This window comes from Triticum aestivum, chromosome 3B (assembly GCF_018294505.1).
Source record: "Triticum aestivum cultivar Chinese Spring chromosome 3B, IWGSC CS RefSeq v2.1, whole genome shotgun sequence".
Lineage (NCBI taxonomy): Eukaryota > Viridiplantae > Streptophyta > Magnoliopsida > Poales > Poaceae > Triticum > Triticum aestivum.
This window is the reverse complement of record NC_057801.1, coordinates 268,569,028-268,581,636: the sequence shown is the minus strand read 5'-3', so window position 1 is coordinate 268,581,636 and position 12,609 is coordinate 268,569,028. Positions and strand designations below refer to the sequence as shown.

General features: G+C 48.7%; 2 protein-coding genes across 2 annotated transcripts; one reads left to right on the top strand and one right to left on the bottom strand.

The window, feature by feature from the left end:
* The first annotated feature begins 5,357 nt into the window (after nt 1-5,357).
* Nucleotides 5,358-6,442, top strand: LOC123069675 (early nodulin-like protein 1). The gene is made up of 2 exons (XM_044492598.1): nt 5,358-5,751; nt 5,883-6,442. Exons 1-2 carry the CDS (start codon nt 5,535-5,537, stop codon nt 6,278-6,280), a joined length of 615 nt encoding a protein of 204 aa, XP_044348533.1. The 5' UTR covers nt 5,358-5,534; the 3' UTR covers nt 6,281-6,442.
* Nucleotides 6,443-6,666: 224 nt separating this feature from the next.
* Nucleotides 6,667-9,891, bottom strand: LOC123069674 (uncharacterized). Its single transcript, XM_044492596.1, has 7 exons — nt 9,287-9,891; nt 9,029-9,082; nt 8,716-8,925; nt 7,669-7,808; nt 7,474-7,571; nt 7,032-7,156; nt 6,667-6,949 (listed from the first exon to the last, which is right to left on the bottom strand). The coding sequence occupies exons 1-7, from the start codon at nt 9,794-9,796 to the stop codon at nt 6,797-6,799; spliced, it is 1,290 nt and encodes a 429-aa protein (XP_044348531.1). The 5' UTR covers nt 9,797-9,891; the 3' UTR covers nt 6,667-6,796.
* Nucleotides 9,892-12,609: the final 2,718 nt, after the last annotated feature.

Genomic DNA, 12,609 nt, shown 5'->3' with positions numbered 1-12,609 from the left:
GATACATGTGTGAATACATAGACAAACATATAGTCACTAGTATGCCTCTACTTGACTAGCTCATTAATCAAAGATGGTTATGTTTCCTAACCATAGACATGTGTTGTCATTTGATTAATGGGATCACATCATTAGGAGAATGATGTGATTGACATGACCCATTCCGTTAGCCTAGCACTTGATCGTTTAGTATACTGCTATTGCTTTCTTCATGACTTATACAAGTTCCTGTAACTATGAGAATTGTGCAACTCCCGTTTACCGGAGGAACACTTTGTGTGCTACCAAACGTCACAACGTAACTGGGTGATTATAAAGGTGCTCTACAGGTGTCTCCGAAGGTACATGTTGGGTTGGCATAATTCGAGATTAGGTTTTGTCACTCCGATTGTCGGAGAGGTATCTCTGGGCCCTCTCGGTAATACTCATCACCTAAGCCTTGCAAGCATTATAACTAATGAGTTAGTTCTGAGATGATGTATTACGGAACGAGTAAAGAGACTTGCCAGTAACGAGATTGAACTAGGTATTGGATACCGACGATCAAATCTCGGGCAAGTAACATACCGATGACAAAGGGAACAACGTATGTTGTTATGCGATTTGACCGATAAAGATCTTCGTAGAATATGTAGGAACCAATATGGGCATCCAGGTCCCGCTATTGGTTATTGACCGAGAATGGTTCTAGGTCATGTCTACATAGTTCTTGAACCCGTAGGGTCCGCACGCTTAATGTTACGATGACAGTTTTATTATGAGTTTATAAGTTTTGATGTACCTAAGTTTGTTCGGAGTCCCGGATGTGATCACGGACATGACGAGGAGTCTCGAAATGGTCGAGACATAAAGATCGATATATTGGAAGCCTATATTTGGACATCGGAATCGTTCCGGGTGAAATCGGCATTTTACCGGAGTATCGAGAGGTTACCGGAACCCCCCGGGGGGTTATTGGGCCTTCATGGGCCATGAGGGAGAAGAGGGAAGGAGCCAGGAGGGGGCCGCGCGCCCCTCCCCCTCCTAGTCCGAATAGGACAAGGGAAGGGGGGCGGCGCCCCTCCTTTCCTTCCCCTCTTCCTCCTCTTTCCCCCCTTCTCCTACTCCTACTTGGAAAGAAGGGAGTCCTACTCCCGGTGGGAGTAGGACTCCCCCCTTGGCGCACCCTCCTTGGCCGGCCGCCTCCTCCCCCCTGGCTCCTTTATATACGGGGGCGGGGGGGCACCCCATAGACACACAAGTTGATCTACGAATCGTTCCTTAGCCGTGTGCGGTGCCCCCCTCCACCATATTCCACCTCGGTCATATCGTCGCGGAGTTTAGGCGAAGCCCTGCGCCGGTAGAACATCATCATCGTCACCACGCCGTCGTGCTGACGAAACTCATCTCCGGAGCTCGGCTGGATCGGAGACCGGAGATCGTCATCGAGCTGAACGTGTGCTGAACTCGGAGGCCCCGTACGTTCGGTGCTTGGATCGATCGGATCGTGAAGACGTACGACTACATCAACCGCGTTGTGCTAACACTTCCGCTTACGGTCTACAAGGGTACGTGGACGAACACTCTCCCCTCTCGTTGCTATGCCATCACCATGATCTTGCGTGTGCGTAGGATTTTTTTTGAAATTACTACGTTCCCCAACAGTTATATGATCCGATTATGTTATTATTGTTGAGAGAACTTGCACTAGTGAAAGTATGAACCTTAGGCCTTGTTTCCTAGCATTGCAATACTGTTTACGCTCACTTTTATCATTAGTTACCTTGCTGTTTTTATAATTTCAGATTACAAAAACCTATATCTACCATCCATATTGCACTTGTATCACCATCTCTTCGCCGAACTAGTGCACCTATACAATTTACCATTGTATTGGGTGTGTTGAGGACACAAGAGACTCTTTGTTATTTGGTTGTGGGGTTGTTTGAGAGAGACCATCTTCATCCTACGCCTCCCACAGATTGATAAACCTTAGGTCATCCACTTGAGGGAAATTTGCTACTGTCCTACAAACCTCTGTACTTTGAGGCCCAACAACGTCTACAAGAAGAAGGTTGTATGCTAGACATCAACCCCCCGCGTCGCCTCCTCGAGCGGGGCGACCGGGAGGCCTTCTCCCTGCCTCCTCCCAGTGCTTCCCCCTCCTTTTCCCCTCCCGTCACCGCCGGCGTAGGCCACCGGGCCTTGCTCGCGTGGTGCCGGTGGCGGCGGCCCCGTTCTTTTCCCTTCCGCGCGGCGCTGCGGCTCGGGCGATGGCGGCCGGCGGCGGTGCATCCAGGCTGGCGACGGATCTGGCGGCGGCTCGTCTTCGCGGGCAGCGCATCTCCGGGTGGCGAGGTGGCGGCGGCGCGGCTGCTTGGCTGCGAGGCGGCGGGATGGCTGGCGGCGGAGCCCTTCCGGCCCGGATCTGGCCCCATTTGGGTCTGGGTGGGCCTGGTGTGTGCTTTCTGGCGTCTTCTCCAGCGGTGGGAGGTGTGGCTCGGGCTGGGGGTGGCGGAGATGGCGGCGCGTGTACTACAGCGCAGCGATGGGAGGTTCACGAGCCCGCTTCAGGCTCGGCCGAGCATGGATGTGCTACCTCTTGAGCATGCGTTGGTTTTCCCTTGAAGATGAAAGGGTGATGCAGCAAAGTAGCGTAAGTATTTCCCTCAGTTTTGAGAACCAAGGTATCAATTCAGTAGGAGACAACGCACAAGTCACCTAGTACCTGCACAAACAATCAACAACCTTGCAACCAACGCGATAAAGGGCTTGTCAATACCTTCACGGTCACTCACAAAAATGAGATCTAATAGAGATAGTAAAGTAAATATTTTTGGTATTTTTGTTGTATTGATTGGAAAATAAAGATTGCAAAATAGTAAACGAGATCCGATATAATGGAAAAGAGATGTAATATAATAGGAAAGAGACCCGGGGGCCATAGGTTTCACTAGTGGCTTCTCTCAAGATATCATGTATTACGGTGGGTGAACAAATTACTGCCGAGCAATTGATAAAAAAGCGCATAATTATGAAGACATCTAAGGTAATGATCATGAATATAGGCATCACGTCCGTGTCAAGTAGACCGAAAAGATTCTGCATGTACTACTATTACTCCACACATCGACTGCTATCCAGCATGCATCTAGAGTATTAAGTTCATAAGAACGGAGTAACGCATTAAGCAAGATGACATGATGTGGAGGGATAAACTCAAGCAATATGATATAAATCCCATCTTTTTAGCCTCGATGGCAATAATACAATACGTGCCTTGCTGCCCCTACTGTCATTGGGAAAGGACACCGCAAGATTGAACCCAAAGTTAAGCACTTCTCCCATTGCAAGAAAGATCAATCTAGTAGGCCAAACTAAACCGATAATTCGAAGAGACTTACAAAGATATCAAATCATGCATATAAGAATTCAGAGAAGAACCAAATAATATTCATAGATAATCTTGTTCATAAATCCACAATTCATCGGATCTCAGCAAACACATCGCAAAAGAGTATTACATCAAATAGATCTCCAAGAACAGCAAGGAGAACTTTGTATTGAGAATCAAAGAGAGAGAAGAAGCCATCTAGCTGATAACTATGGACCCGAAGGTCTGTGGTAAACTACTCACGCTTCATCGGAGAGGCTATGGTGTTGATGTAGAAGCCCTCCGTGATCGATTCCCCCTCCGACAGATCGCCAAAAAAGGCCCCAAGATGGGATCTCACCGGTACAGAAGGTTGCGGCGGTGGAAAAGTGGTTTCGTGGCTCTCCCTGATGTTTCTAAGACATAAGAGTATATATAGGCGAAAGAAGTACGTCGGTGGAGCTACGAGGGGCCCACGAGGGTGGGGGGCGCGCCTACCCCCTTGGGCGCGCCCTCATACCTCGTGGCCTCCTCGTGGCGTTCCAGACTTCTACTCCAAGTCTTCTGTTTTGCTTTCGGTCCAAGAAAGATCATCGCGAAGGTTTCATTCCGTTTGGACTCCGTTTGGTATTCCTTTTCTGCAAAACTCTAAAATAGGCAAAAAAACATAAACTGGCACTGGGCCTCCGGTTAATAGGTTAGTCCCAAAAATAATATAAAAGAGCATATTAAAGCCCATTAAACATCCAAAACAAATAATATAATAGCATGGAACAATAAAAAATTATAGATACGTTGGAGACGTATCAGGGTGCCTGGTTTGCTCCTGTGCCACGTCCGGTCGGTCATCGCCGAGGGTGGTGGAGGTTGTCCCCTCCCATGTGGCCGCTGACCCAGTTGCTCCTCGTTTCCGGTTGGTTCCTCTCGATCCCGCCGGTCTCGCTTCGCTTGTGATGGTGAGACGGCGATGGTGACTACGAGTCCGTGGTGGCGCATATTGGTGGACAGCAAGTATGGTGGAGCGCGATGGATCATCTGGGGTCGTGGTTGGTTGACGGTTGGGAGAAATCCATGTCGGCTTGTCCGGCACCGACGCGGTGACGCCCGTGGGCGCCGCCGTGCCTTCCTGAAGGGCGTCGGATATACCCCTTCCCTCCCACGGCCCTTCGCGTACTGGGGGAAACCCTAAGCCATGTCCGGTAGCAGCGTCGTTGTCGTCGCGTTCCTTCTTGAAGGAGTTGCTTGGTATGCGGCGTTTCGGGATGCTAGGAGCGTGGTGGAATTCTCCGGCGGGCGCAGCGCTTGCGAGTCATCTTCATTTTTGTTGATCCGCCGTTGTCGGCATTTTTTCCTTTTGTATTTTCTTTTTCTTTTTTTTTGGGTGTGCATGTGCTGCTTTCACTCCAGCACCCACAATGGGTAGTAACATAGACTAGTAACATGCCCATGTTACTACTCTATGTTACTACCTCTATAGTGGGGAGTAACATATGTGTGGTAACATGGAGCACTTCATTTATTAGGCTATAGATACACCTTGCCTTGATATGTGTGATGTTACTCATACTAGTAGTAACTAGCTATGTTACCATTTTCATCTCTTTCTTCATTTATTGCATGCCACATCATCTATTTAACCTAGATATGTGTGATGTTACTACTTTTGTTACTCCCATTGTGGGTAGTCTGATGTTGTTGTTTTTTGTAGTATACAAAGCGGGGGAAAATCCTAAAAATGGATAGCCAACCGAACCATTTGAACATACACCCCGTCTTCAAATCGGGTCAAGAGCGCGCGCGGCTCTATCAAAGGTAATCAGCGGAAATGAAACCGCCTCGTCACCTTCACATCCCACGTCCCCCTCCTTCATTAAGCACGTCCGTGGCACGCCCGCCCACCTCCCCCACGAAGCAGCGAGCGGAATTCAAAGCGTGGTCAAACCTCCATCAAAGGGAAGTTACCCGGCCTCCCTTGGCCTTCCCCTATAAAACCACACGCCTGGAGCGCGCGCCTGCGCTTCACATACACAGCCGCGCACGCCATTGCATTCCAGGCCGGAGCAACGAGAGAGAGAGAGAGAGAGAGCAGCAGCAGCCTAGGGCCGCGGGCGTCCCTTCCGCCTTCCTCCGCGTCCTGCTGCACCGCCGCCGGGCCGCTGAATCCGAGGTCGTCGATCCGGCCATGGCGGCGCTGATGATCGGTTCCTCCTCCAAGCCTGTGCTCCTCCTCCCCGCGCTGGCCTTCGTCCTTGCATTCGTCGCCATCCCTGCGCTCACGACGCCGGCGCAGGGGCTGGTGTTCCACGTCGGTGGCCCGCGCGGGTGGCGCGTCCCGGATGCCAACACCAGCTATGGCTGGTGGGCCATGAACAACCGCTTCCACGTCGGCGACGAGCTCTGTGAGTCATCCAGCGATCTCATCATTCTTCCATCTCCCTTACCATGTCACCAACGGCGTGCGTACTTGTGTTGTGTATGATTCATCACATGATCGTGTGTCCTGCAACCTGATCTTTTCTTTTGATTCCAGACTTCAAGTACGAGAACGACTCGGTGCTCCTCGTCTCCCGCGAGGAGTTCGACGCCTGCAACGCCACGGACCCCCTGTCAAGGTTCGCCGACGGCAGCACCACGGTGCGTCTCGATAGGCCGGGCTTCTTCTGCTTCATCAGCGGTGAGCCGGGGCATTGCGAGGAGGGCCAGAGGCTCATCGTGCGCGTCATGGTGCACCCGGCCGAGCCTGCGCCCGCGCCTGCTCCGGCCGCCTATGCGCCAGGCCAAGGCGGAGACGGCTCTGGGTCTGGCGGCGGGCACGGTGGGTCTTCACCGGGCACGTCCTCTGGTGCCGCTGCGGTTGCTGCCGGCGGCGTCGCTCTCGCTGCAGCGATGGCCGCTCTTTGTGTCGGTCTCGTCTTGCTGCTTCAGTGATCAGTTTGCTCTTCTAGTAGTTAGTCAGGTTTTATTATTGAGGTTTAATCAATTCCTTCTCTATTAGAGTTCATCCGGTGCTACTAGTCATTCGTGATATGCTAGTACTTATTATCATAATTAGTTTGGTTATCCTGTGTAATGACAATATTGTTTGGCTTTCTTCGATCCCTATGACTGTATTTGGATTATATCTACTACTACTAGTAATCCTTGAATCTTATGCTACTGCGATACTGTGATCCGTGGTAAACTTTTCGAGGTTTACATCAATGGTTAATATCTCGTACAAGTTCTTCGGTGAACATAACTGAAGACTAAAAATCAATATGAGTTTACATTTGTCGTGATTGTTTTTGACTGCACAAGTTGAGAAAGATGCAAAGTGAGAACGGCACCAGAATTTAGTCCCATTTCATAAATGCTTGAAAACGTCCAGGGTACAATTATATGTACAAGTTGTTGCACATCCATGTCTCAGTTAGTGAATTATATACACTGATCGGTCAAGAGTGTCTACCATGGCTCAGAATTTTTGGTCCAGTAACTTGCAGCAGGTCTGTGGCTGTCCCAGCCATCCTCTGCTAAAATTAGGTTTACTCGTGCCGTGAGAGTGTTCACTGCGTCGTCCTCCAACATCTCCAGTGGATTGGTCCGGGGCTGCCCAACCTGTAAGGAATAGATGTAGAGTGGCATTTACAGGCGGCGTAGTATTTACAATGGCTGAATGCAAGATTTGAAGATGAAATACCATGGCATTTTGGTACGACGTTAAGTACTGCAGGCAATCTTTGTAGTAGCCACAGTGGTACAGAAGGGCAGCATAGTCCCTAAGCTCACAGGGATTGTGATTCAGTAGGATCAATCTCTCGCAAGCTGCCATCAAGATGCATGGTATGAATGAACCTGGTCAGTGACTGCTAGAAAATGCAGATTTGGAGAAACAGGGACTTAGAGAAAAGAAAGGCAATGGCCTATCTGTTTCCAAAATTCTTGATGGGGAACAAGGAATGTACAGGTGTGGATAGTTTGGATATATCGTGAATAAGAAACAGAAAAATCAAAGGCACTATTGTGAATTATCAATGAGGTGACTTATTCTAATCATTTTAACGGAAGATCCACGAGTTCCACCACGTCGTCCTTGTATGCACCTCCAAATTAGTAAGAAACTAAACGGAAAAGTGTTGTACCTGCCAAAGCACGACGCATATCACCAAAGCGCACATTAGTCCATACTCCACGCATCAACCTATGTTGAGCAGATTTAGCAGCAGCCATCTCTATGGCACTATAAAAATAAAATCACGTCACTCCAGTGTCGTAATTCGTATCATGTATGATGACAATAGCAATTGTATGCTGACCAGGTTATACACAAAACAAACCTTATATTGCCATGTGACCTTGCCTGACTGCCGCCTACATTACCAGGGCCATGGTGGTTTGCAGCAACAGCATTCAAAAATAAGCTACTTGACTGATTAGACTGGAACGGCCAAAACATACCCTTCAGAGTTTGTAAAATCTGGAAAACGGATTAATCAAAGTATGCCCAAATGTCATTGCATTCAACAGATGTCAACTGTTGGAGCCTTATAAAATCACCATTAAAAGAAGAGAACCAAAGCATGATAGCTAACATTAGGAGAAGAAGCAAACTATCTTAAGAGATAAGCAACCATGTAACGCCCAGAGCAAGCTATTCAGGGTTGGGATACAGTTCCAGGTAAAAGCCCAGTTAAGATATTATTCAGAAAAATACCCAATTAAGAGTTGACACCTAAATTTCTGGTTCTGAGTATACGAATCGGATGTAACGTCCAGAATCATCAGGTGAAAACCACGTAATGTTACCTGGTTTGGGGGACACGTAATAACTTTGCAAATGTAACTTAACTGTTGGGTCTCAAACATGAGCGGGTGAAACAAAAGACCCTAAGGAAAATACATTACTTACAGTTGTATTGTATAATGTGTATGAAGCTAAGAAAGCAATAAGTGGTGAATGCTGAAAAGGCCTGCCAAACTCTAGTTTATTTTCTAAACAGAAGACTTGTATACGGATAAGTATGGAACAGAACCAAATAATAAGTTTAGGCTAGTCCAGAATGTCGTGAGAATGAATTGTCTAAAGTTATGAAACACCTTTGACAGTATTTGCATATAAAATTTGCCAAGAAGGGATTGAACTCAAGTCTCGTTCTGAAACCCAAAACCAATATGGCAGCCATTTTGCTGCTAGTGAAGAAGCTGATGAAAATATCTCTATTCAGCAAACCAGAGCGAGCTAAGATTTCTCAATTGCAGGATACTTCCCCAAAAACATTAAATGAGTATTTAGCAAATGCTCAAAGTTATTCTTGCCTGATACTTCCACAGCTAAATGACGTTTGAAAATGGAACATCTGGAATGAAGATCAAAATAAGCTCACCTCAACCAAAAGTGACTTCGCTGTCATAATATTTGGTTCATCACAAAACTTGCTTCTTCGTTTGTCATAGCCCCTAGGGCGGCCATTGAGATCATGTGGAAAGTAGATCTCCTCATCGAAGTCTAGTAAGCCATATAACCGTAGTGTCTTTAGCATCTCCGAATATATCAACGAAAGCATTAGAGCTGATCCTGATCGGCATGTCAAAGTCTGCCAATTGTAGACAACAAAAACAACATTAGAATGGATAGACCACACACATGGCAATCACGTGAGATTACATACAAAGCGGAGAAGACAGGGTCAATCATACCGAGTGAAGATACATAGCCCGAGCATCTGATGCTACGTTTGTTCTTCGAAAGCCCTGAATGAAAAATTGCAACGTAGTAACATGCTAGCACATCAATTGATGGTACAACTGATAGATGGAACACGATTCCGCATAATTTAATGAAGGGCTTGAAATTGCATATTCGGAGTCTCATATCGATACCAAAATGTGCCCGTGGCATTTATGCCGATTTATCCAAAATGTAACATGATCGCATCAATTTGACTGTCAAATTACCTTGTGGACGTAGAGGTAGCGGTCGAGGTGGTCGAAGAAGACCTCGGGCGGCGCGCCGGAGGGCGGGAGGAATCCCGCGGCGAGGAACCCGGTGGAAAGGTCGTCAAGGCGAGCAATGAAGGCGTCGACGGGGAGCGGCACAGAGGAGTGGGAGACGAGCGAGTCGTCCTCAGCCGCGATACAGAGCGCGGCCCGCGCGAGATCGGCGCCGCGGCTGATGGCGATGCTGGTCTCAGCGTTGAGCCTCGTGAGCCTCCCGATCTGCACCGCGAACCCGTCCCTCGCCGCCCTAGCGTGATCAGTGACGACCCCCGCGGCATCGAGGGAGTCGTGCAGCACCATCCGAGGTAGGAGACCTCCGCCGCTGTCATCCGCGTCGCCGGAGTTGGCACAGGCCCGGATAGTGTAGGAAGCTCTCCCTCGTCGCCTGCATACAGTCGAGGGGGAGGAGAGGAAGCCGTGGTGGCGGCCGAGACCGGAGGTGGGAGCACACACCGCCGCGCAACTCATGGCGCACGGGGCGGCGAGCTACGGGAGCTACTCAGGGGCAGCGTGAGGCGACGACTACGGGAAAGAAATATCTCGGCCTTTCACCTGCTTCCTCCGGCCGGCTAATCCACCACAATTTGCAATTTCAGAATCGAATTTTACGGAGAAAGGGCCAAATTTGGATGTGAAAAACGTGAACTTAAACTGGTTTAAAACAGCTCTAGCAGAGTCTCTATATGACAGCCTCCCTAAAACGCAGCAACATATAATACGAAAGGCTTATGAGGCAAAGCACAAACACAAAGTAGCTATAAGGCCAATTTCAACGCACGACCGCAAATGATATGGATTATGTTTGATTTCTGTCCATTTGCGTCGGTAAAACGGACACGACCGTCCGTTTGCGGTCACTCATCTGTCTATGCGCTCAACCGACCGCCGCATTTCAAATATTTGTCCGCATTATGAACTTAAATTAAAAAAACATTACAAATAATTAAAAACGATACATATTACATTAACTTAGAAAGTCCACAAAAGTCACGCCCGAACATTCAAATTAAACTTGGAATTAAAAAAAATGTAAAAACTAGAAACCCTAGATCGGGCCATCACCGCCTTGCTGGTCGTCTTCAGTCGTCGTTGTCCTCGTCATCATCATCCATGGTGAGGTCAATGTACGGCGTGGCTGCCAAAGGTGGGTTGGCGGCCTCATTGGTGGCTGCCAAAGAAGGGCAGGCAACGCCTCAGGTGGTTGCCAAAGAGGCGCGGGCGGCGCCTGCTGTGGTTGGGGGGGGGGGGGGGGGGGCTGGTGACCACAGCTATGTGCCCACCCACGAGGCCGGCGGTTAAGGTGGGTTGCATGGCACCGTGGATGTCCACGTCCAGGACTCCCCCACCAACTCCGGGTTCCAGGTTGCAGCGGGTGGATCCGAAACTGGCTCCTCTTTGACCTCCAGCTCGGGTATGGCCACATCATCGGCACCCGAAAGTGCCATCATCATGTCGAGGCAGTCCTGCTGGGCGCGGTCGTACTCCCTCTCGGACTCCTCGAGCACCCTCCTCACCAGCCCTCCTCCTCTTCGGCGGTCATGGTGGGAGCTGGTGGCAAGGATGACGAGGGGGAGGGCGTGGGACTGTGCATGCACCCGCGCACGACCGCGTGACCTGGGCGAACTGAGAGCACGCACACGGCTAGCAGAGCGCGCCCATGGCGGGCTTGGATCACGATCGGCGAAAAACGTCTGCCGATGCAGGTCGTGCTCGTCCCGGAACCAGGTGTCCCACACGAGAGAATCGACGGTGTACCACTGGCTGTTCAGGAGGTCTGGTGGCTGGCGGGCACGCCGGTAGTCGATCTCCAGCAGACGGGCGCGGCCGCTCGTCGGGATAGGCGGCACGGGCACCCGATCTGGGCTGAGATGCCAGCTGTTGGGGAGATGAGCGTTGTGCTACTTGTGAGCTGCGTGGTTTTTTCCGAAGAGGAGAAATGATGTAGTACAGTAGAGATAAGTATTTCCCTCGATGAGAACCAAGGTTTATCGAACCAATAGGAGAATCACGCAAAGCCTCATGAACAACACATACGCACACAAAAGCAAATACTTGCACCCAACGCGGGCAAGAGGGTTGTCAATCCCCTTGGACTCGTTACTTGCAAAGATCAAATCTTGTATAGGTAGATGGATAAATTGCAAAACAAAACAAAATAAAATAAAATAAAATAGCAGCAAAGGAATTTAGATTTTAGTAATATGATTAAAGTAGACCTGGGGGGCCATAGTTTTCACTAGAGACTTCTCTCTCTCGAACACATAGCATACGGTGGGTGAACAAATTACTGTTGGGCAATTGATAGAAAAGCGCATAGTTATGATAATATTCAAGGCAATGATCATATATATAGGCATCACGTCCGAGACAAATATACCGACTCCTATCTGCATCTACTACTATTACTCCATCAGTCGGCCGCTATCCAGTATGCATCTATGGTATTAAGTTCATGAAAAACGAAGTAACGCCTTAAGCAAGATGACATGATGTAGACAAAGTAAACCCAATCACTATGAATAAACCCTATCATTTTACCTTTTAATGGCAGCAATACAAATACGTGTCTTGTCCCCTTGTGTCACTGGGATATAGAGCACCGCAAGATTGAACCCATCACAAAGCATATCTCCCATTGAAGATAAATCAATCTAGTTGGCCAAACCAAGCGGATAGATCGAAGAAAAGTACAAAGCTATAACAATCATGCATAATAAAATTTAGAGAAGACTCAATTACTTCTCATGAATATTCAGATCATAAACTCACAATTTATCGGATCCTAACAAACACACCGCAAAATAAGATTACATCGGATAGAACTCCAAGAACATCGAGGAGAACATGGTATTGAAGATCAAAGAGAAAGAAGAAGCCATCTAGCTACTAGCTATGGACCCGTAGGTCTGTGGTGAACTACTCACGCATCATCGGAAGGTAGCAAGGATGATTTAGAGGCCCTCCATGATCGATTCCCCTTCCGGCAGAGTACCAAAAAAGGCCTCCAGATGGGATCGCAAAAGAAAAAAAACTTGCGGTGGCGGAAAAAGGGTTTCAAGTGGCTCTCTGTTGGTTTCCCAATATTAGAGAATTTATAAAGGTGAAATTACGTCAGACGGAGACACATGGGCCCACAAGGTAACAGGGCACCCCCTCTAGGGTGCGCCCTGTTGCCTCGCCATCTCCTTGATTGTCGTCTGGTCTCCTCCCGAAGCTTCTAGGGTCTCTCTTGTTCAGAAAAAAATCGTTAAAAAGTTCCGTAGCGTTTAGGCTTCGTTTGG

What these genes read in the sequence shown, in the direction of transcription:
- LOC123069675 (XM_044492598.1), top strand. Translation starts at nt 5,535, where the DNA reads ATGGCGGCGCTGATGATCGGTTCCTCCTCCAAGCCTGTGCTCCTCCTC. An exon ending in CCACGTCGGCGACGAGCTCT is followed by an intron (nt 5,752 to 5,882) that starts GTGAGTCATCCA and finishes TTTTGATTCCAG; the next exon opens with ACTTCAAGTACGAGAACGAC.
- LOC123069674 (XM_044492596.1), bottom strand. Translation starts at nt 9,796, where the DNA reads ATGAGTTGCGCGGCGGTGTGTGCTCCCACCTCCGGTCTCGGCCGCCAC. An exon ending in AGGTCACATGGCAATATAAG is followed by an intron (nt 7,572 to 7,668) that starts GTTTGTTTTGTG and finishes TTATTTTTATAG; the next exon opens with TGCCATAGAGATGGCTGCTG. An exon ending in CGTCGTACCAAAATGCCATG is followed by an intron (nt 6,950 to 7,031) that starts GTATTTCATCTT and finishes TATTCCTTACAG; the next exon opens with GTTGGGCAGCCCCGGACCAA.